The following is a 23,364-nucleotide window of genomic DNA, read 5'->3' on the forward strand; positions in this document are numbered from 1 at the left end:
TTGTAACACCAATATATCCCAGTATAATCCCTGGTGCTCCAAATCTGCTCCTGCCCAGTCCCGGTCCTGGTCCCAGTGTATCCTGGTGTCCCATTCTGTCCCAGTTCATCCCAGCCTGTCCCAGTCCATTCTGGTTCCTTTCCGGCAGCCGCTGCCGTTTCCTCACTTCGTCTTCCCCTTCCCCCCCCCATCAAAGCTGCCCCCCCGCCCCCCAAGATGCTGATGGGGATCGGGGGCTTCGTGTTGGGCTTTGTCTTCCTGACGCTGGGGTTCGGCTTCTACCTGCACAAGCCGGTGACGGGAGGGGCCCGGGGGTCGTGTCCCCCCTCCCCCGGAGGTCTGTGCTCCCCCGGGGCCCCCCAGCCCGGTGTCACCCCCTTTGCTCTGCCCACAGAGCTCCTGAGCCGCCGGTGGCCGCAGCCCCTCCCCGTGGCCTCGGGCCCGACCGGGACCCCCCGCTCCGTCCCCGCGCTGATTTTGGGGGGTCGTGTGTCCCCCCAGCCCCGCTGTCACTCTGCCCCTGCCCGGCTGCTCCCAGTGTTCCCAATAAAGCTTCCCAGTTTGGGCTGGTCCCGTTTATTGAGGGGCACTGGGGAGAGACTTGGAGGAAACTGAGGGGGAGCCGAGAGTGGAGGGGGCAGAACCGACCCTGGGATGGATCGGGAATGGGGACCCCCGTGTGTCCCCACCGTGTCACCCCGCTCTGGGGGGCCCTTGGGAAGCACCTGAACGCCAACACAGCCCCCAGAGAACAGCAAAACGTGCCGGGACGCCCCTAAATCCCACAGCCTCCAACGACCCCCAAATCCCACAGAAAAAGTCCCCCCCAAAAGAGCCCCGAAGAAAGGCGCCAATCAGAGACAGCGCACGACAAGCTTCAGCCAATCAGAGCGCGCGGCGCTGGTGACTCACCAGTTGCCAGGCAGACCCGCAGCGCTCAGCGCTCCCCACCCGGACCCCACCTGCGCCCCCCCCTCGCCCCCAGCGCCCCCCGCCAGGGGAATTTGAGGAGGGGGCGCGTGGGGGGCGCCCAGGCCGGGCCCAGAGCCCAGCCCTGCCCCAGCCCGACCTGTCCCGGCTCCGTCCCGGCTCCTCCCGCGGGATGCGACCGCGCTGGGAAAACGGGGGGCCAAGGGTGGGCGCTGGGCCTGGGGGGAGCAGGAGAAGGGATGGAGGAAGAGGAGGAGGGGTGAGGAAGGAGCGGGAGAAGGGCCTGGAGAGAAGAGGAGAAGGAGGCGGGATTAGGAAGGAGAAGGAGCGGGAGGAAGAGGAAGGTGAGAGGAAGAGGAGGAGCAGGAAGAGGAAAAGCAGCAGGGGAAGCGCGGGGTCGGTGCCCGCTCTGTCCGCCGCGGCCCCGGGAGCATCCCGCAGGTGAGCGGGGAGGGGGAGCTCGCCCCAAATGTCTTGGGTGTCCCCGAGAGGTGTTTTCTTTGGGGGGTGTTTGGAGCTCGCAGCTTCTGGAATGGAGCCCCAAATCTCCTTGTGGGTCCCTGGGTGGGTTTCATTTGGGGGGGTGCGATTTGTGGGGATCCTGCGGGACCCCAAGCTGAGCCGCAAATGGCCCTTCAGGGGGGATATTTTGGGGACTCCGTCCCGGTGCAGGGGTGGGAGGAGGACATCGTTCTTGGAGCCCCCCTGGGAGAGCCCCGGGGTGGGGTGAGGGGAGAGGGGCGATCCCGGAGCTGGGGGACCCCCGGAGCCTGGAGAGGGGGTGAGCCTGGATAAGGGGGGACCCCTGGGAACGCTGGAAGCCCGGAGCAGAGAATGAGGGGAGAAGGGACCCCTGGGAACCCCAAAACCCCCCGGATCATCCCTGAGTGGGGCTGTGGAGAGCGGGAACCCCAGGAGCCACGGGACCACGATGAGGCCAGGGAATGGAGACCCTCAGAACCCCAAGTGGAGAGATCAGAGAGGGGGAAGTGCTGGGAGGGTTTTTTGGGCTGAATCGTGGTGGTTTGCGGTTTTTATAGACACAAAAGCCCCAGAGAATTCCATAGATGGACCTGGGCAGGAGGAACCCCCAGCCCAAGCCGCTCATCCCTTGTTTCTCCCCCCAAACCAGGATTTGTCATTCCCAAGGCGTGGCCGGATGGAGGAGGAGGAAAAGCCCCGGAGATGCTGCACAAGGAGGGGCTGCAAACGCAGCCCAGAGAGATCCAAGGAGGAAAGAGCCCCCCTGTGCCAGGAAGGCGGCCAGAGATCCAGGGGGAGCTCAGAGCTGGGGGAGAAGCCTCAGGGTGGGGAGAAGCCCCACAAGTGCTTGGAATGTGGGAAGGGCTTCAGCTACAACTCCCATCTGAGGATACACCAGAGGATCCACACTGGGGAGAGGCCCTATGAGTGTGGGGAATGTGGGAAGAGCTTCAGCCGGAGCTCCCAACTGATGGAACACCAGAGGATCCACACTGGGGAAAAGCCCTATGAGTGTGGGAAATGTGGGAAGAGCTTTGGCCGGAGCTCCAGCCTATGGGGACACCAGCGCACCCACACCAGGGAGAGGCCCTATGAGTGTTCTGAGTGTGGGAAGAGGTTTCCAAGCAGCTCCGATCTCCTCAAGCATCAGAGGAATCACACGGATGAGAGGCCCTTCCGCTGCCCCGACTGCGGGAGGGGCTTCAAGCAAAAGTCCAACCTCGTCACCCACCGGCGCATCCACACCGGGGAGAGGCCCTACGAGTGTCCCCAGTGTGGGAAGGGCTTCAGCTACAACTCCTGCCTCATCCGGCACCAGAGGATCCACACTGGGGAACGGCCCTATGAGTGTTCTGAGTGTGGGAAGAGGTTTCAGACCAGCTCCGATCTCCTCGTACATCAGCGGATTCACACAGAGGAGAGGCCCTTCCGCTGCCCTGACTGTGGGAAGGGCTTCAATCAAAACTTCCAACTCCTCAGGCACTGGTGCATCCACACCAGGGAGAGGCCCTATGAGTGTCCCGAGTGTAGGAAGGGCTTCAGCTGCAACTCCGACCTGATCCGGCACCAGAGAATCCACACTGGGGAACGGTGCTACAAGTGTGAGGAGTGTGGGAAGAGGTTTCAGACCAGCTCCGATCTCCTCAGACATCAGCGCATTCACACGGATGAGAGGCCCTTCCGCTGCTCCAACTGCAGGAAGGGCTTCAAACGCAACTCCCACCTCATCAGGCACCATCGCATCCACACCGGGGAGAGGCCCTACGAGTGTCCCCAGTGTGGGAAGAGCTTCTCCAGCAGCTCAGCCTTGACCCAACACCAAGGGAGGCACCGCTAAGGGAAGCCCTGCGAGTGCCCCGAGTGCGGGAAGAGCTTCGTGCGCTGCTCCAGCTCCATCCCCCGTGGGAGGATCGGCGTTGGATGATCCCCAGTGACCCCCGTGGGGCAGAGCCCTGGTGACCCCCATTCCGGGTGATCCGCGCTGGGTGGTGGGAAGGGGTTGGAGAGATTTCTTTGCCTTCTCCTTGTGCTGCTGGGATTTGGTTGGGAATAAATTCCCTCCCTGAGCCCAGGCTGGCTCTGTTGTGCCTGTGCCGGTGCTCGGGGCGGGATCTCTCCAGGTCCTTTTCTCTCAGCTCCTGGACCTTTCCTTGTATTTCCTGTCCCTGTGCAGTTGCAGAGGGCACAGTTGCTGCCAAGCAAAGAACGCCCTCATCTGGGGCCTCATTTTTGGGCACACCTGGACATCTCCATCCCCATTTTGGGGTGCATCTGAGCTCCTGGATATCTGGGACCCCATTTTTTGGGCTATATTGGCTTTTCTCGATCTGGTTTTGGTAGCAGGGGGACTACAGGGTGGATTCTGGAAGAAGGTTCTGGAAGCTTCCTCTATGTCCAGCAGTGCCAATCCATGGTGGCTCCAAAGATGGAGGTGCCAGATGCAGAGAACCCCAGGGATGCAGAGATCCCCCACCGGAGCAGGGGGATGCCTGAGGAGAGGCTGTGACCCCGTGGGAGACCCGTGGACAGAGGGGCCCCGCTGGAGCAGCCTCTCCTTGCAGGACTGACCCCGGGGCAGAGTGACCCCCGGGGCTGCAGCAGTGTGAGGGGACTGCTGCCCGTGGGACGGACTCAGGGTGGAGAAGTTCCTGGAGAACTGTCTGGTGGGAGGGAGCCCAGAGTGCAGCAGGGGAACGACTCCTGTCCCTGAGCAGTGGGAGAAGGCACCGGGGATGAACTGAGCATGGCTCCCATTCCCTGTGTCCTGCACTGCCAGGGTGGGAGGTTGAGTGGGAAGGAGGGACGGGTGGGAGGAAGAAGTTTTGAAGGGTCTTCTTTTAATTCTCCTTATCCTGCTCTCAGTTTGTTAGCAATAAATTCAATTCATATCTCCAGTTTCAAGCCTGTTCTGCCTGTGACAGTGTTTGATAACGGAAATCTGTTGGTCCTCATCTCAGCTCATGAGCCCTTGGTTAAATTTTCTGTCCCCTGTCCGGCTGTGGAGGGCAGGGAGAGAGCGGCTGTGGTGGGTGCCTGATATTGGGCCAGAGTCCCCCCACTCCAATGGGACATGTTCCTGTGTGGCCCTGGGCTATGGGGCCACTGTTGCTGTTGCTTTTGTCTTCCTTATGATTTTATCTTTTCCATGCAATGCTTGTGAAGTGCCCCCGCTGTCCCTTGTGTCCCCTGGGCACCGACAGCCCCGGCCCTTGCCCTGCTCCCCCTCCCACGTTCCATCCCGGCTGGCGGAGCCTTGGAGCTGCCGTGGGGCTGCCCCGGGGGCTGCGGCCCGAGCCGGGGCCCCTTCCCAGTGCTCCCAGTCTGCCCATCCCGCCTGGAGCAGCCAGCGAGGGCTTCAGCTGGGGCGGCAGAGAGGCGCTGCTGGGGGGTCCCACCTCCGCTTGGCTTGGGTTGTTCTTCCCAAGATGGGCATAAACGACTTTGGGAGTTTTGTGCCACAAATCTCTCCCCTCGTGCACTCAGCCAAAGGGGTTTCGGGCGGTTTTCCCTTTTTCGGGGAAATCAAAGCCATGCACTGATGCTCCGAATTAGGGGCGGGAGTAGCGAGGCTGCAGGGCTTCCCAAGGAGCCGGAGGCAGCCAACACGCAGGGCTGGGCAAGTCGGGCCGGGAGCAGCGGAGAGCTTTGTTTCCCTTCTCAGCTGAATGGCGGCTCGGGGGAATGCATGTCCCCCTTAATGTGCACCCCCACTTTGTAAAACGTCCTATATTCATGGCTCTGTTAAGGCTTTGTTCTTCTGGAAGTTCAGGAATTTAGCAGGACCATGGCTGAGCAGCAGTTGGTGTCAATTAGTAACATCTTCTCGAATTTATGGTTTCTCTCCTTACTTCCTTATCTCCAAGTCCCTGGCCCTATCTCCAATGGGATTCACAGCATCTGTTTCTAAAGACACGTTCAATTTCTTCTCTTTTAATCCCACCTCTTCTTCTTTTCTCAGTACTTCTCTTTACAAACTTTAAAAATGCCTTAATCTGTTCTTCCTGGGCCTTCTTTGGTTTTGGGATTATTCTCAGTGACCTCATTCTGTGTCCTTTTGCAGCCCTTTCTGGGTCAGGAGGCCTGGCTGCCACCTGCATGCCCTTGATCCCCTGCTGAATGAGCTGCACTGAGCAAGGTGTGGTGCATGGTAAAAAGATGAGAGTTGCTGTAGCACCTGAGAGGAGAAACAGCATTGGTTTAACCCATGGTCTGCCAGGGAACCACAAAAATGTGTCCCATTCTCATCCTTTCCACGTTTGGAGCGGTACATGAGCTGCTTTCTTCTTTCCTTTGTTCTCTGTTTCCCCACTTTTCCTTGGCCATCTCTTTGCCAAGAGCATTTTGAGTCCTTTAATTTTCCACAACCTCCTGGTCCTTCTGCTGAAAGAGAATCTGATGCCATCCCAGGGTGAAATGTGGCGTTGCTCATGGGAGTGGATTGGTGGGTGAGAAGGTCAGGAGCTGGAGCTGTGTGCTTGGTTATGATTTGGAGGACAGCTTGTAATCTAATGATGCATTGAAATGATCACTGGGTTCTCTGGCACCTGGTATGAATTCGTTTGGGTTCCCAGGGGCTGCTCCATGGTGTTGTAGGATTTGTTCTGTTCTTTTCCCCATTTTTGGGCTCTCCCAAAAATGCCAGGGATGCATCAATTGACCTCTTTTCTCTGATTAAATCATCACATCCTTGGATTCCCAAGCGATTTCGCTGACCTTGTGGCAGCAAAAGCAGCCCAGTGGTCAAACCCACCCTGTATAACACAGACAGTGCCAGCAGATGTTGGAGTGGGGAGAGGGATGATTCCCCCCCGCTTTTGTGAGTGAAGTTCTCCCAACATTCTCCGTTTGCTGTTTTCCTTTGGAGCTTCAGGGATTTCTGTTGCAGAGTCCGAGATGCTCAGTGTGGGCTCTGCCTTTAGCGATGCAAATTCCGTCTGTGCAGGGAGGCAGAGCTTGGGGTGAGGGGCAGAGGGAATCAGCCCAATTCCTCTGGCAGGCAAGGAGAGCCTGGGACATTGTGCACACTTCCCCCAGCAGAGTTAATTTGCATTTCTAAAGCTCCTCTGCTGGCTGCCTGGAAGGAAGCTTCTCTTCCAGGGCAGCCATCAGGTGACTCACAAGTGGCCCCCAAAAGCGGCTTTTTTCCCCTTTTTTTTTTTCCATGATTTTTAACTGTTTATGAGGAAAAGGGTCAGTTTTAATGCTCTTCCAGTTTTGCAAAATGCAGCCTACAGGTGAACATCGAAACACCCATTCCAAAATTCTGCCATCACTAACAGCCACGCACACACATACACAAAAATGCCTCAAAGCAATAAAGATTTTTGCTACTTGTCCTCGGACTAAAAATTGACTCTCACACCTTTAGCCCAAACCCGACTGACAATATCAAAGTAGGACTATTAAGAAAAAACATTCTAATGGTGTAATCTTGTCACTGAAACTGCGGGAAGAACAAAAACTCTCCAACGACCTTTTTAGTGTGAGAGGATCAAGGCATTACTTTATTCTGGCCAGGATGTGCAACAGAAATCATTTCATCCACACAGAGCCCGGGTGTGCAGAGAAAATCATCCCATGGCACACGAGTTTTACTCAACTTTTCCTCAACTTGATGCAGTCTAAACCCATCGAAATCCGTAGGTTTCATGTTCATTGGTTCCAAGTTGGGTAGTTCTTAGTATTTGGTTTCCTATTGGCCCCGGATTGCTTGGCCTCTGATGTTCATTAGGTCCACACTCCTTGATTTCCTTCTCAGCCTTTTCCAGAGCAGGGGTCTCCAGCTGTGCCGGGGGCAGTGTCTGGGGTAGCTGTTCCTTGATGTTTGCCGATGGGCGTTGATGTTCTGTTGATGGGCGTTATCTTTTGGGTATCTTTTGGGCTATTCCCAGTCTGTTGAGATGTTAAGCTCATCTCTGCTGAGTGGTGTAACATCCCTTAAGAAACACTTTAAAATTCCTTTCGCCAAGGCAGACGCAAAGCAAGCCTGAGTAGAGAAATAAAATTTTAAAACACTTCTGAACTTGGTCTATTTTCCAGCAATCGAATCCCGCCCAGCCCAGAGTGTGAGTGTAACTGAGAGCCAGAGTGGAATTCTCCCGCTGTCTCCCGCAGCAGCTGTGGCGAGTGCAGGCACAGAAAGCTCTGAAGCTCGCCCGGTGCCAGCGAGGATTGGCCCCCAGTGCCTGGAGATGCCAGAGGAGGTGCCCAGCCAGACAATTTCAGCAGAGGATCTGTGGGCAGCCCCCGGGGCTTGCCCCGCTGTGGAGCCCTGGCTGCTGCTGCGGCCCCTTCTGTGCAGGGGCAGTGGCGGCCTGGCCTGCTCCTCCTGCAGCCGGGGAGTGCAAATCCGCGGGGCTTCCGAGAGCTTGAGGCGAGGCTGAGGGGTCCCCCCGTGTTCAGCTGTGCTGGCGGCTGTTTCTGTGCTCGGGGACACTTGGAATGGGCCACGCCCTTGGCCACCAGTGGTGCTTCTTTGCACTCCTCAGGCAGGACCCGATGTCCTGGTTGGATGTTGTGGGCAGCAAAGTCCCAAGGCAGGGTCTGTGCCAGCCGAGCTTCCTGTGGAAGAGATTTCACAAGAGACAGGATTCTGGCCACAGACTGCTTGAAACAGACATCCCTTATCTCCATCCCCACTAAGTCGGGAATGAGCAGGGTGAGGAATTGCAAACATCAGTTCCAGGGGAGATAATTGAATATCTGCCCTGGGTCTGGCTCTTCTTCTTGCCAAAGCCAATGGCAGCAGCCGTACCCGTGGCGTCTTGGTTTCTCTCAGCAGCTTCAGAAGGTGTTTCTTTATTTCCCCATTCATTCTTTCCACCCGACCCGAACTCTGGGGGTGCCAGGGCGTTTCGAGGTCCCACTGTGTTCCTAAAGCAGCCAAAACGGCCTGAAGGATCTTTCCTGTAAAATGAGTTCCCCTGTCTGTGTCCATTGCTTCCACAATCCCATATCTTGGAATTGTTTGTTCCAAACATGCCTTAAGAACTGATGCAGGGATTGCTGAAGCAGTCGGAAATGCTTCTGCCCCGCTGTGAGCTGCCATGCTGTTAGCAGAAGATATTGAAGCCTTCCTGCTCAGGGCATTTCAGTGCCAGGCTCTTCCAGGCACCCCCAGCTCGGCCCTTTGAGCTGAGCATGCGGGCGCTGAGCTGCGCTTTGTCTCCTTCCCTTTCCTTAAGAGCAGCGTGTCTTGTCACTCTTTTCCCTTCTGCTGCCCTTGCAGACCCATCCCTAAACACCTTTTCTCCCTCAGGCCAGGGAATGTCTGGTCAATCTCTCCTAGGCCGGCTCTGGAGCTCTGTCACTTGACTGCAGCCATGGGTTTCTTGCCAGCCCCGTGTCCAGGGCCGTTCAAACAGGAGGCTGGGTTCAACCCTTGCCCTGTCCTCAACTCTGAATCCTCCTGTTCCATCCAACAAGTTTCATTCTGTAAGAACCCAGCGGCTGCTCATCCATTTAGAGGCTCCTTTGGTTAACAAAGCTTTACCTTGATGCCAGACTGGAACAATGAGAGATTCTGCTGCTGTCAGTTTTCAGGCCTCAGTTCCCATTAAAGCCGGGGCTGCACCATTCTGCAGACAATGAGGCCACTCTCTGGCCACTGGGTGAAACATTTGAGCCCAGGAATTCCTTTGGCATGGCCCTGTTTAACATCCACATGCAATTCAAATGGTTTTTCCCTGTGTGGGAGGGCCAGGGCAGGAGGCTCAGTTAATCTGCTTTTGAAGCCTTGAAAATTGTGCTTTCCTTCTGGTGTCCATGATGGGGTTTCTTGCCTGGCAGGAGAGGAGAGTTGTAGGGAGAGATGCCTGGCTCCAGAAGCGCTGCCTTTAGCAGGGACTCAGTAAGAGGCTGTAACCCCTTCCTTGCCTCCCTTGGAACAGGGTATTGCTTTTAGACACCACTTGTCCTGGATGCTCCAGAGGAATTTGGAGAGGCTCCATATCTGATTTTCCCTATTTCCGTGGGGCTGCCCACACTTCTGGGTTCCCTTCAGCAGAGGCCTTCGCAGACATTTGACACCAAGGTCCAGCAGCATTAGCCTCTGTATCTCCTTTGACAATATTTGCATTCCCATTTAGCCACCAAATCCGTTCCCAGTAAATTACAATCACAATTAGGAACAAACAGAAATTGATGTGTTTCAAACCCATCCCCCACATCTACTGATAGTGGTTGAATAAAACACACCTGCCAATCTTTCCCACTTATTGCCTGAATAATGAAAGAACTTCTTGCCAATTTCCCCCCTTAGGTGTCAGATTCGGAGTGGATCGAGAGGCCCCTGTGTCCATCAGGAGCAGCCTCATCTCGATCCAGACACGCCCTGAATGTTCTCAAGGGCTCTGGTGCGGTGGGTCCCTGGTCTGCTGGGAGCTCTGCCAGCCCTGACAATCCATGTCCATGTGGGGTGGACTTGCTGGTGCTGAGGGTGCTGCTGTCTGTGCTTGCAGTGTCCTTCTGGCCTGCAGATGGACCCCTGATTCCTTGCCAGGGGCTGTTTGGGTGGGCTCTGCCGTGCCGAGGAGGGCAATGCCTGTGCCAGGTGCTTGTGGCCGCCGCCGTCCCCTGGGTGCTGGGGCCCCCTTGGGCCCTGCGGTTCATCCCTGGGGGGCTGTAGAAACTCTGCCATGGCCTTTGCCTTCACCTTGGCCTTTTGCTCATCCCTTCTTGCATTGCCCTGCTGAGCCTTTCTGGCCAAGTGCTGCAGGGGCTTCTTGTGCCTCTCCTGCAGCCCCCTCAGTGCCTGTGGGTGCTCATCCTCTGACAGCTGCTGAGCTTTCTGCAAAATCATTCGTTTCTCCAGTGACCCAATGTAGTAGTTTGGTCTAAAATACTCATTACTGTTTATCTTCTGTGAGATAAGAATTAGGAGAAATGCAAAGCAGGCACCAAACTTGAAAGAATATAAAGAAGTTTATTAACAGACCTAAAAGAAGGAAAAAAAACCCAAAAATTATACCACCTTCAGAACTCTCCTCCTCCCCCCACCCTTCTCCCTTCTTCCACTGACAATGTAAAGACAACCCTTAAGATGTTCAGTCTGTTTACCACTTCCATAATAACCTTGTTCAGTCCATTTGGAAAGAGAAGTCTCTTTTTGTTCGTGCTATGAAAACAGTATCACACTGAGACAGCCACCCACTTCCAAATATTGTTCAGTCCATTTAGGAAGAGGAGTCTCTCTGCTTACGATGTGAGTCCCTTCCCCCGACTTGCAGCTTTTCCCGCAACGGCTTTCGAGGGTCCACTCTTGAAGTTTTTTGGGGTACAATTTTAAGGTTGAGCCATTCAGAAACAAAGAAACAGAGGCCCTTCTCCTTCCCTGGGAGCAAAGGGTCTTCCTCATCTTCATCATTAGGACTATCTCTGGGAGCATCTCTAGGAACTGAGGTTTTCTCCTTTCCCCTTTGGAGCAAAAGTCCTCATCTGGTTCATCTCTCTCTGTCCAAGCTTCTCATGAAATTACAGCTGTGGCAGCATCTGCCTATTGCTTACAAGTTGAACACTCCACCCCCCATATCTTCATGAAATTACAACGGGATACTCTGATATATCATAGCTTCACAACAGACTTTCAGCTTTAAGCCTCTCCTCTCTCTCTTCCCTCAGGTTTTCAGCTCTTCACAGCAATAAAAGGGTTAATCTCACCTCGGCCTTGCAGCTGGAATGTGGCTTATCGCTGTTGGTCACCTGACCTCTGCTGGACAGAGGTGCCGCTTTGCTGAATCTCGGCCGCAGTGGAGGGGGGGGTTCCGAGCCGCTCAGGCTGCCCACAGCAAGGCAGTGGGGGGAGGTTCCATGGCTGGAACAGGCCCATGGCTCCAGGCTGGCCGTGGCCTGGCCCAGCCTGGCCCAAGCAGGGCCTGGCCGGGCCCGCTGGCCCCCGCACGGGGCCTGCAGCCACCTGTCCCTGTGCCGGAAACGAGAGAGAGCTTGGGGGGGAGTTTGTCTATTCTTAAGTGTGGATCACAGAGGCGGTCACAACTTTACGTGGCTTAAAGAATTGTCCATATTCAACCTGGCCAGCTGATAGGTTCTGTCAGGTCCCAGAGGAAGCTGTAAGCACCCCTTAGCAAGGATATCCCTTCTGGGACTATGCTTGCTAACCTATGACACCCAAACAAGATCGGTAAGAGAAAATCCTGATCCTTCCACATCCTGCAGCCTCCTGGGGGTCGGGGGCCACTGCTGGCCCTGCCCGGGGAGTGTTGGGGTCAGGCAGTGCCCGGCGCTGAGCCCCGGCTGCCCCACAGCCCCGGCCCGGCCCCGCAGCTCCCCACAGGCCACGATTTTCCCGGGGGTGAATCTTGGTGTTTCTGAGGTTTCTTGGGCTTCACGTTGGTGTGTTAGTTTTTTTGTGGGGGCTGAATGTTTATATTTTGGAGGAGGTTTTGTCTGAATCTTGATGTTTTGGGAGTTTTGGGTCTATGTCTTGATGTTTGTGGCACTTTTGTGCTGAATCTTGGTGTTTTGGAGGTTTTTACCGACACAAGATGCCCGGTGATGCACTTGGTGAGGAGGAACCCCAATTCCAAGGCGCTCACACCTTGTTTTTCCCCCCAAACCAGGTTTTGTCATTCCCAAGGTGTGGCTGGATGGAGGAGGAGGAAAAGCCCCGGAGATGCAGCACGAGGAGGGGCTGCAAATGCAACCCAGAGAGATCCAAGAAGGAAAGAGCTCCCCTGTGCCAGGAAGGCGGCCGGAGATCCAGGGGGAGCTCAGAGCTGGGGGAGAAGCCTCAGGGTGGGGAGAAGCCCCACAAGTGCCTGGAATGTGGGATGGGCTTCAGATGGAACTCCAGCCTGATCCAGCACCAGAGGATCCACACTGGGGAGAGGCCCTATGAGTGTGGGGAATGTGGGAAGGGCTTCATCAACAGCTCCGAGCTGCTCCAGCACCAGGTGATCCACACAGGGGAACGGCCCTATGAGTGCTTGGATTGTTGGAAGAGCTTCTGGCACAGCTCTGACCTGAGGGTACACCAGCGCATCCACACCGGGGAGAGGCCCTACGAGTGTTCTGAGTGTGGAAAGAGGTTTCAGAGGAGCTCCAGTCTCCTCAGACATCAGCACATTCACACGGATGAGAGGCCCTTCCGCTGCCCCGACTGCGGGAAGGGCTTCAAACGCAACTCCCACGTCATCAGCCACCGGCGCATCCACACTGGGGAGAGGCCCTACGAGTGTCCCCAGTGTGGGAAGAGCTTCTCACACAGCTCTGCCTTGACCCGACACCAACGGAGGCACCGCTAAGGGAAGCCCTGCGAGTGCCCCGAGTGCGGGAAGAGCTTCGTGCGCTGCTCCAGCTCCATCCCCCGTGGGAGGATCGGCGTTGGATGATCCCCAGTGACCCCCGTGGGGCAGAGCCCTGGTGACCCCCGTTCCGGGTGATCCGCGCTGGGTGGGGGGAAGGTGTTGGAGAGATTTCTTTGCCTTCTCCTTGTGCTGCTGGGATTTGGTTGGGAATAAATTCCCTCCCTGTGCCCAGGCTGGCTCTGTTGTGCCCCTGCCGGTGCTCAGGGCGGGATCTCTCCCACTCCTTCTCTCAGCTCCTGGGCTTTTCCTTGTATTTCCTGTCCCTGTGCAGTAGCAGAGGGCAGGGACAGAGCGGTTTTGGTGTCTCCTGGCATCCAGGCAGGGCTAGCCCAGCCCTGGGGGTTTTGAGGGGCATGTGGGGGTCCCCCGTTTACGGGACATCCCTGCTGGAGGAGGGTGTCCCCCCTTACTGCAGCCCCAGCCCTCCGGCAGCATTCAGCCGAGCAGAGAAAGTGCTCAGCTTGGGTTTTTGGGCAAAGCTGAGCCCCTGGACATCTCCATCCCCATTTTGGGGTGCAGCTGAGCTCCTGGATACCTGGTCCCCAGTTTTGGGGCTCTATTGGGCTTGCACAGCCTGGTTTTTGGTAGTGGGGTTGGTTCAGAGGTGTCTTCTGAGAGAAGGATCTGGAAGCTTCCTCCATGTCTGGCAGAGCCAATCCCTGGCAGCTCCAAAGATGGAGGTGCCGGATGCAGAGATGCCCCCACAGCCCCTGGGAAGGAGGGAGGGGTGGGGGGAGAGTGTTTTTAGGGGTCTTCTTTTCCTTCTCATTCTCCTGCTCTTATTTTTTTGGTGTCATCAATTTAATGAATATCTCTAATTAGAGCCTGTTGTGCCCGTGCTGGGTTTTACTGAGGGATCTCTCCCGGTCCTTGTCCCCACCCGGGAACCCTCAGTTCCATTTTCTCTCCCCTGTGCGGCTGCGGGGGGCAGGGACAGAGTGGCTTTGGTGGGTGCCTGGCACCGGGCCAGCGTCACCCCAGGCCATGGGCACCCCTGAGATCCCGCGTCCCTGGGGACACATTTCTGGGCACAACTGAGCTCCCACCTGCCCCGCACCTTGAGGTTCCCCCTCCAAAAAACCCCACCGCGAGGCTGCAGTGTCCCTAAAGCCCCTCAGCCAATCAAAATCGTGGCCAGCACTGGCCATGGGGCGAGTGGTGGCAGCTGGGGCCGTACTGGTGGCACTGGTGGTGCTGGGAGCCCCCCCGGCTGCGGGCGTGGAGCTTTCGGGTGAGCGGGGGGGACGGGACGCGATGGGAAAGGGGGGGAGAAGGGGAAAAAGGGGTGATGGGACCCCTAAAATGAGTGAGAGGTGGAGGGGACCCTCAAAGGAAGAGCAGGAGAGGGCTGAAGAGTGGGGGAGAAACGGGTGGGAGGGGCTGGGAAAGTGGGGAAAAGTGGAGGATGGGACCCTAAAACTGATCGGGAGTGGGCTGGGGATTGGGGGGTTGTGGGGGAAAGGGGTGGAAAGGGTGGAAAGGGGGGAATGGGAGTCCAAAACTCCTCTGGGGAGCGGCTGGAAATGGCGGGAGAGGGGATGTGAAATAGGGAGAAGGGTGGAAAAGAGGAAGTCAGAGCACGGGCAGGAGGGTCCCGTGGCGGCCGTGGGGCACAGGGGGTGCGGAGCGGGGATCCGGGGTGGCTCCCGGAGCTCTGGGCGTGCTGGGGGCTGCAGGGGGGCACCCCCTGAGCTGTGTCCCGCACACACAGGGGTGTTCCAGGGGATGATGAAGTCCGAGTGTCACTTCATTAAGGGCACCGAGCGGGTGAGGTTGGTGCAGAGGAGCATCTGACAGCGGGAGCAGCAACTGCACTCGCCAGCGATGTGGGGCTGTTTGTGGGGGACAGCCCGTGTGGGGAGAAACAGGCGCAGTGCTGGAACAGCCATCCAGCCAGACTGGGGTACAAACGGGCTCTGGCGGACAGGCTCTGCCGGCACCACCGCGACATCGTTGCCCCGTTGCTCGCGGCCCGCAGAGGTGCAGAACGTCGGGCAGAGCGAGTCCCCTCGGGCCCTGCCCTGGGGATGAGCCTGGAGCCCCTCAGCCCCCCTGGTGCCCATCCCCGGGGCCTCTTGTCCTTCCAGGTTCCCCTGAGGTGTCCCAGTCCCTCCCAGTCCATCCCAGTCCATCCCAGTCCCTCCCAGTCCATCCCAGTCTCTCCCAGTCTCCCAGTCTCTCCCAGTGCCCCTGCGCGTGTCCATCGCAGCCCTGCGTGGCGCTGACGCCCCTCAGCCAATCAGAGCGCGTCTCTCTGATGACTCATCAGTTGCCAGGCAGACCCGCAGCGCCGAGTGCCCCGTGCTGGACTCGGCCTCCCAGTGCCGCGCGCTCCATTCCCAGTCGCTCCCAGTGCCCTCCCAGTGCCTCCCCAGTGCTCTCAGTCCACTCCCCTCTCACGAGGGCAGCTCACTTCTCTCAGAACATCCCAACTCAAAGCTGTCTATGCTTCTAGGCCGATCTCTTGTCCTGTTTTTCGGTGTTGAGCATTCCATCAAGAGCCACCCTTCTTTTTAACTTTGGCAAAGGGGCTGGGAGAGGGTTTGGGGGATCCTCGCAGGGCAGGGAGCAACTGGGATGGAGTTTGTGGAGTCCTGGAGGAGATGAGAGTGGGTTTGGCATGTGCTGGGAGGTTTAACAGCGTTCTGGACAGATCGTGGATGAAAAAAAGAGGGGTTTAGGGGGTCCTGATGGCTCTCTGGGTGGTTTTTGAGAGGTCCTGACCCCTGTGGACCCCCGACAGATGCCAGTGGACACTGCCTGAAGCAAGATTCTGACAGGGATCGGGGACTTCGTGTTGGGCTTCATCTTCCTGGTGCTGGGGCTCGGCTTTCACTTGCTCGAGAAGGTGACGGGGGATCCCGGGAATCGCATCCCCCCTCCCCCAGAGAGTGTGTGCCCCTCCAGGCCCCCCAGCCCGGTGTCACCCCCTTTGCTCTGCCCACAGAGCTCCTGAGCCGCCGGCAGCCGCAGCCCCTCCCCGTGGCCTCGGGCCCGGCCGGGACCCCCCGCTCCATCCCCGCGCTGATTTTGGGGGAGTCTTGTGTCCCCCCAGCCCCGCTGCCACTCTGCCCCCACCCGGCTGCTCCCAGTGTTCCCAGTAAAGCTTCCCAGTTCGTGCTGATCCCGTTTATTGAGGGGCACTGGGGAGGGACTCTGGAGAACCCCACGGGGGGGCCGAAATTGGGGGGGCAAAACCGGCCCTGGGATGGATCAGGAATGGGAACCCCCGTGTGTCCCCCCCGTGTCACCCCGCTCTGGCTGCTGGGAGCCCCCGGCTGCGGGTGAGGAGCTCTTGGGTGAGTGGGGAGGGGTGCAGGGACAATGGGAAAGGTGTCTGAGAGGGGGATAAGGGCCGGGGGACAGCATGAGAGTCCCTTCATGTCCCCATCACTTGATCTCTTGAGCTGTTCCCTGGGGCTCTCGGGGGACAGAACCTCACTGGGGTGGTCCCCAAACCCCTGTCCCTCCCTGGGAGTCTCATGGGGGGTTCCTCCCCACCCAGCAGCGGGTGCTGAGGCGGCCTTGGGGCAGAGAGGGGTGGGAAAGGGGTGTCCAGGGGGGTCCCTTGAGCTCCCAACCTGCTGTGGAGTGCTGGGGGCTGCTGGAGGGGGGCACCCCCTGACCTGTCTCCCACACAGGTGTGTTCCATTCCTGGGGAAAAGCCCACTGGCACTTCCTGGATGAAAACAACTGGGTGAAGTTCATGGACAGGAACATCTACAACTGGGAGCAGTTTGGGCACAGGGGATACCCCAAAATTTGGAGGTGGGATGGAGTTGTTTTGAGGTGGAATTGAGCCGTTTGCAGTGGGATGGAGTCGCTGTGAGGCGCCTTCGATCCCTCTCGGCTTTTGGGGTGCAGAGCTGTGAGGGACTGAAATGTTCCGGGTTAGTGGCTCAAACCATTGGCCACCGGCAGCAGCAGCGGGGCCTTTGCTGGCCGTGGGCACAGGGAGCGCCCGGGGGCACAGGGGGGGAACACCCAGCCCGGAGGGGCCGAGCCGGGCCTGGAGCCAGGGAAGGGCAGAGGCCGATGGGAAGCAGATCCGGCCAGGTGGGACAGGGCTTTGGAGCAGGGCAGCGCCCTCCCTTACACAACTGGCCCAGCTCTGGGAACCCGCCCGGGCCAGGCCCGGGACATGCACACGGAGGCCTGGAGGTTGCCATCCCTTCGCATGGGCCATGCCTGGCTCAGCTGCGCTGCCGGGAGGGGCAGGGCCATGTCTTAGAAGGGGCCATAAACCATCAGAGCCCCCAAAGTGCCCCGGGATCCACAGTGTGACATCGGACACTGCAAAACTCCCCCGGGGGAGGTACCTGGGTGTTCACCCAAACCTGAACCTGTATTAACCCACCGAACTTGGAGTTTCCGGGGCTTCCCCAGCTCCCACGGGATCCAGCCTGGGACCATCACTTACACCAAGGACAGCGACATTGGAACAACCAAAACCAAAAGTTTTGTTGCTGATCCAGGGCTGCTGACTGTGTATCCTTCCACTCTCCTACTTTCTTTGCCCTTACACGTTTCCTAAGTGTTACTTTTATGCTTTTAATATTACTGGAGGTGGTAACCAAAAGGGCTCCAAACCCCCTTCACACAGCAACCAAACTGCTCTGAAATAAACCCTACAGAGATATATTTATAAACACAGATCTTTCACTGTTGTTTCACTCTCATCTGCCCCAGGGGAGCCATGAACCAGACCCTGGGTTACCCTCGCCTTCAGGGGCGGGGCGGAACAGGAGCCGGACACGGGGGAAGCTTCTGGAAGCTGCTCAAGGAAGCCACCCCTGGAGGCCCCCCATTTCCAAAGCCTGGCCATGCAAACCCAGGACACTGGATCCAAACATGGATCACTCAGACGGGGGGCACCAGGGCTCTGCCTGTCGTGGTTTGACGCAGCTGAGCATCAAGCACACAAAATCTGCTTTTTTTCATAAGGGGAAAATAAGAAAATATTGAGGAAAACTAGAGGGCTGCGAAGCAGAACAGGTTCAAACTTAAACAGTTGCTGTACAAAGAAAAAGTTTATTACCAACAGAATTAAAAGTAAAAAGAAATAACAAGAAATTCAAGCAAACCTCCCCTCTCTTCCAGCACTTCCCTCCTTTTACCCAACTCGCAGAAAAGAAGCAGAACATGGGATTTTAGTCAGTGTTGCAGTTCTTGAAGAGTCTCTTTGTTATGCTTAAGGAAAAAAGGGTTTTCTTCTGCATCACGTGGTTCCCAAAGTGCCAGCAACAGCAGACCCGCCCGGAAAGAAACAATCTGCTGTGGTGTAAAACATCTCTGCCCTGAAAAATCTCAGAGTTCCTTCACACTGCCAGACATGGGCCTTCACATGGGGTTATTAATCTTTTCAAGGATGAATTACTTTGGCCTGAACACAAAGGGGGTTTTTTTTATGGTGACAGGAAGTCTCTAAAAGCCTCTCAGTACTTCTATATAGCCTGGCACAGGCACTTTTCATAAATTTCATGGGCCACGGGTGAACTTTCCATCCCTCCATGTACTCCAAATGGATCAAAGAGACAAACAGTTTGTGATATTACAGTTTCTTACCACGGCCTGCAGGAAGTTTTTTAAGCTGCGCGCGAGAATCGCGGCACCGCCCTCTTTTCTCCCGTCGCCATTTCCAGCTCCGTCCCACAGGACTCACTTTCTCTTCTCTCTGGCTCCGAAGCCGCCACGTTGAAGAGTGTTCTTGTTCGGGCTCTACGGTGGAGAAAGCCTGGCTCCCTTTGTGCTGCTGGCTGCGTGGTGTCCTCTTCAGTTCAGCGCGGAGTGTGCTGGCTGCAGACAGGAGGCTCCGCCGGCTCCCGCTGGCTCCGCCGGCCCCGCGTGGAGAGGAGAGGGACCCGCCGGTGCCAGGGAGCCGCGCCGGATGGGTTTAGCTGTGTGGCACTCCATGGCTGGCTTTAGCTGCCTGCGGCTCTGGGACAGTTCCCCCCCAGCAGTGACACAGGGTCTGTGCTGCGGCGTTGGGAAAGGAGGGGGTGCAGGGGCCCTGACCCGGCGGGGCCCGGAGCCTCCAAGGCCCCCCCACCTTCCGGCAGGAGAGCTGGAACAAAAGGAATTCCCCCCTTTCCGTGTGTTTAAATAAGCAAACGGAGGACCCCCAGAAGACCCTCACAACCCCTGGGACTAAGCTGGCCTTTACTGGATGCCGGGAGACACCAAAACCGCTCTGTCCCTGCCCTCTGCTACTGCACAGGGACAGGAAATACAAGGAAAGGCCCAGGAGTCAAGAGAAGGACCGGGAGAGATCCCGCCCCGAGCACCAGCACGGGCACAACAGAGCCAGCCTGGGCACAGGGAGGGAATTTATTCCCAACCAAATCCCAGCAGCACAAGGAGAAGGCAAAGAAATCTCTCCAACACCTTCCCCCCACCCAGCGCGGATCACCCGGAACGGGGGTCACCAGGGCTCTGCCCCACGGGGGTCACTGGGGATCATCCAACGCCGATCCTCCCACGGGGGATGGAGCTGGAGCAGCACACGAAGCTCTTCCCGCACTCAGGGCACTCGCAGGGCTTCCCTTAGCGGTGCCTCCGTTGGTGTTGGGTCAAGTTTGAGCTGCTGGAGAAGCTCTTCCCACACTGGGGACACTCGTAGGGCCTCTCCCCGGTGTGGATGTGCCAGTGGGTGATGAGGTTGGCGTTGCGTTTGAAGCCCTTCCTGCACTTGGGGCAGCGGAAGGGCCTCTCATCCGTGTGAATGCGCTGATGTACGAGGAGGTGGGAGCTGGTCTGAAACCTCTTCCCACACTCAGAACACTCGTAGGGCCTCTCCCCGGTGTGGATGCGCTGGTGTACCCTCAGGCTGGAGCTCCACCCGAAGCTCTTCCCACAATCCAAGCACTCATAGGGTCGTTCCCCAGTGTGGATCACCTGGTGCTGGATCAGGTGGGAGATGCTGATGAAGCCCTTCCCACACTCCCCACACTCATAGGGCCTCTCCCCAGTGTGGATACTCAGGTGCCTGATCAAGTAGGAGTTCCATCTGAAGCCCATCCCACATTCCAGGCACTTGTGGGGCTTCTCCCCACCCTGAGGCTTCTCCCCCAGCTCCAAGCTCCCCCTGGATCTCCGGCCGCCTTCCTGGCACAGGGGGGCTCTTTCCTCCTTGGATCTCTCTGGGCTGCGTTTGCAGCCCCTCCTTGTGCGGCATCTCCGGGGCTTTTCCTCCTCCTCCATCCGGCCACGCCTTGGGAATGACAAATCCTGGACTGGGGAAAAAACAAGGGGTGACCGACATGGGCTGGGGGTTCCTCCTGCCCTTGTCCATCACCGGGCATCTTGTGTCTGTAAAAATCTCAAAAACACAGAGACTCAGCCCAAAAGTCCCCCAGACATTAAGATGCAGACCAAAAACTCCCAAAACATCAAGATTCAGACAAAAACTCCTCCAAAATATAAACATTTCAGCCCCCACAAAAATACCAAAGCACCAACATGGAGGCCAAGAAACCTCAGAATCACCAAGATTCACCCACGGGAAAATAGTGGATCCCCCTCCCTGCTCACCTGCTGGATGGGGAGGGCAACGCTCCTGGGGCCGGGGGGAGGCTGCAGATACAGCGAGTGCTGGAACCTTGCGGTGCCTCCTCTTCCTGCTCCTCCTCCTCCTCCTGTATCCCTACTCTTCGTCACACTCCTCTTCTTCACACTACTCCTTCTCCTGCAGAATCCCACCTGCTGCTCCCACGGCCATCGTTTCACCATTCTGGTCTCCAGCCCTGCTCCTCCAGCCTTTCTCCTGCTCCCCCCAGGCCCAGCACCCAGCCCTGGCTCGCTCTGCCCCCCAGAGCTCTCGGATCGCACAGCACGAGCAGCGATGCAGCTGCGGCAGCTCGGGCTGGGGCAGCGCTGGGCTCTCGGCCGCTCCTGCCCGCACTCGGCCCCCGCCGCAGCCACTTCTGCCAGCACAGCACGGCCCGGCCCGGCCTTGGCGCTCCCCCCCTCCCACCTCCCCAAATTCCCCTGGCGGGGGGCGCCAAGGCCGGGCCACACGTGGGCTCCAGCTGGGGAGCGCCGGGCGCTGCGGCTCTGCCTGGCAACTGCTGAGTCACCAGCGCCGCGCCTTCTGATTGGCTGAGCGCTGCCTGAGGGCCGCGCCTGCACCAAGGGGGGACACCCTGCTCCAGGGGGGATGTCCCGAAAACCGGGCACCCCCAGCGAACCAACAACACCAACGCCTCCTTACAAACACATGCTCTGAATCTGCTCGGACACAGCCACACGCACTTGCACACAAGCAAGTGACAGCACAAACCAGCAGCTCCACAAAATGGCACTGACTGACACACACTGCTGCTCAGCCAAGCTCCTGCTCAATTCCTCAACTTCCAGAACAACAACAAAGCCTGAAGAGAACCATGGACATCGTTTCCTATACAAAAGGCAGTTTGCACATTCTCCCAGAGCTAATTAAGGACATGGACACCCAGCACGGGTAAAAAGGGAAGTCAAGAAGGGGTCTCAGCAACAGGGGACGGATGGTGTTGGTGTGCTGGGAAGGGATTGGTTGAAGGGAGTGTGCAGGAATATGGTTAAGGCAAACAGCAGCAGGAGGAATCTATGTGGTAAGAAAGGAAAAGGAAGATGGAAAAGAGCAGGAAGAGAAAAAAGTGAGGACTGGGATATTTTTCAGCAGCATCTTATCCTCAACATTTGCCAGCTGATCAAGATGTCTTCTATTCCTGCTTTCCAGGACAGGGAAACAAGGAGGTCAGGATTTCAGGGTGTTTCTCTGTGGTGGGGAGCAGCAGGACAGGGCAGCACGGGCTGGGGGCCTGTGGGGAGCTGCGGGGCCGGGCCGGGGCTGTGGGGCAGCCGGGGCTCAGCGCCGGGCACTGCCTGACCCCAACACCCCCCGGGCAGGGCCGGCAGTGGCCCCCGGCCCCCAGGAGGCTGCGGGATGTGGAAGGATCAGGATTTTCTTTTATCGATCTTGTTTGGGTCACTGGAGAAACGAATGATTTTGCAGAAAGCTCAGCAGCTGTCAGAGGATGAGCACCCACAGGCACTGAGGGGGCTGCAGGAGAGGCACAAGAAGCCCCTGCAGCACTTGGCCAGAAAGGCTCAGCAGGGCAATGCAAGAAGGGATGAGCAAAAGGCCAAGGTGAAGGCAAAGGCCACGGCAGAGTTTCTACAGCCCCCCAGGGATGAACCGCAGGGCCCAAGGGGGCCCCAGCACCCAGGGGACGGCGGCGGCCACAAGCACCTGGCACAGGCATTGCCCTCCTCGGCACGGCAGAGCCCACCCAAACAGCCCCTGGCAAGGAATCAGGGGTCCATCTGCAGGCCAGAAGGACACTGCAAGCACAGACAGCAGCACCCTCAGCACCAGCAAGTCCACCCCACATGGACATGGATTGTCAGGGCTGGCAGAGCTCCCAGCAGACCAGGGACCCACCGCACCAGAGCCCTTGAGAACATTCAGGGCGTGTCTGGATCGAGATGAGGCTGCTCCTGATGGACACAGGGGCCTCTCGATCCACTCGGAGTCTGACACCTAAGGGGGGAAATTGCCAAGAAGTTCTTTCATTATTCAGGCAATAAGTGGGAAAGATGAGCAGGGGTGTTTTATTCAACCACTATTAGTACGTGTGGGGGATGGGTTTGAAATGCATCAATTTCTGTTTGTTCCTAATTGTGATTGTAATTTACTGGGAAGGCATTTGGTGGCTGAAGTGGGAATGCAAATTCATATTGTCAAAGGAGATACAGAGGCTAATGCTGCTGTACCTTTGTGTCAGATGTCTGCGAAGGCCTCTGCTGAAGCGAGCCCAGAAGTGTGGGCAGCCCCAGGGAAATAGGGAAAATTAGATATGGAGCCTCTCCAAATTCCTCTGAAGCATCCAGGACAAGTGGTGTCTAAAAGCAATACCCTGTTCCAAGGGAGGCAAGGAAGGGGTTACAGCCTCTTACTGAGTCCCTGCTAAAGGCAGCGCTTCTGGAGCCAGGCATCTCTCCCTACAACTCTCCTCTCCTGCCAGGCAAGAAACCCCATCATGGACACCAGAAGGAAAGCACAATTTTCAAGGCTTCAAAAGCAGATTAACTGAGCCTCCTGCCCTGGCCCTCCCAGACAGGGAAAAACCATTTGAATTGCATGTGGATGTTAATCAGGGCCATGCCAAAGGAACTCCTGGGCTCAAATGTTTCACCCAGTGGCCAGAGAGTGGCCTCATTGTCTGCAGAATTGTGCAGCCCCGGCTTTAATGGGAACGGAGGCCTGAAAACTGACAGCAGCAGAATCTCTGTTCAAGCCTGGCATCAAGGTAAAGCTTTGTTAACCAAAGGAGCCTCTAAATGGATGAGCAGCCGCTGGGTTCTTACAGAATGAAACTTGTTGGATGGAACAGGAGGATTCAGAGTTGAGGACAGGGCAAGGGTTGAACCCAGCCTCCTGTTTGAACGGCCCTGGACACGGGGCTGGCAAGAAACCCATGGCTGCAGCCAAGTGACAGAGCTCCAGAGCCGGCCTAGGAGAGATTGACCAGACATTCCCTGGCCTGAGGGAGAAAAGGTGTTTAGGGATGGGTCTGCAAGGGCAGCAGAAGGGAAAAGAGTGACAAGACACGCTGCTCTTAAGGAAAGGGAAGGAGACAAAGCGCAG

The 23,364-nt window shown here is 57.3% G+C and overlaps 1 protein-coding gene and 2 pseudogenes across 1 annotated transcript in view; 2 read left to right on the forward strand and 1 right to left on the reverse strand.

The window, feature by feature from the left end:
* LOC138102394 (zinc finger protein 180-like) overlaps nt 1-19,754 on the reverse strand; it is a 31,759-nt gene extending 12,005 nt beyond the window's left edge. The window contains exons 1-2 of the mRNA XM_069000106.1: nt 19,461-19,754; nt 19,291-19,376 (exon numbers count right to left, since the gene is read on the reverse strand). Of these exons, the coding sequence (XP_068856207.1) occupies nt 19,291-19,376; nt 19,461-19,754 (380 nt within the window). The remainder of the gene's footprint in view (nt 1-19,290; nt 19,377-19,460) is intronic.
* LOC138102437 (uncharacterized) overlaps nt 1-23,364 on the forward strand; it is a 705,988-nt pseudogene that overhangs the window by 62,998 nt on the left and 619,626 nt on the right.
* On the forward strand, nt 217-12,822 carry LOC138102395 (zinc finger protein 420-like; annotated as a pseudogene).

This window comes from Aphelocoma coerulescens, unplaced genomic scaffold (genome assembly GCF_041296385.1).
Source record: "Aphelocoma coerulescens isolate FSJ_1873_10779 unplaced genomic scaffold, UR_Acoe_1.0 HiC_scaffold_75, whole genome shotgun sequence".
Taxonomy (NCBI): Eukaryota; Metazoa; Chordata; class Aves; order Passeriformes; family Corvidae; genus Aphelocoma; species Aphelocoma coerulescens.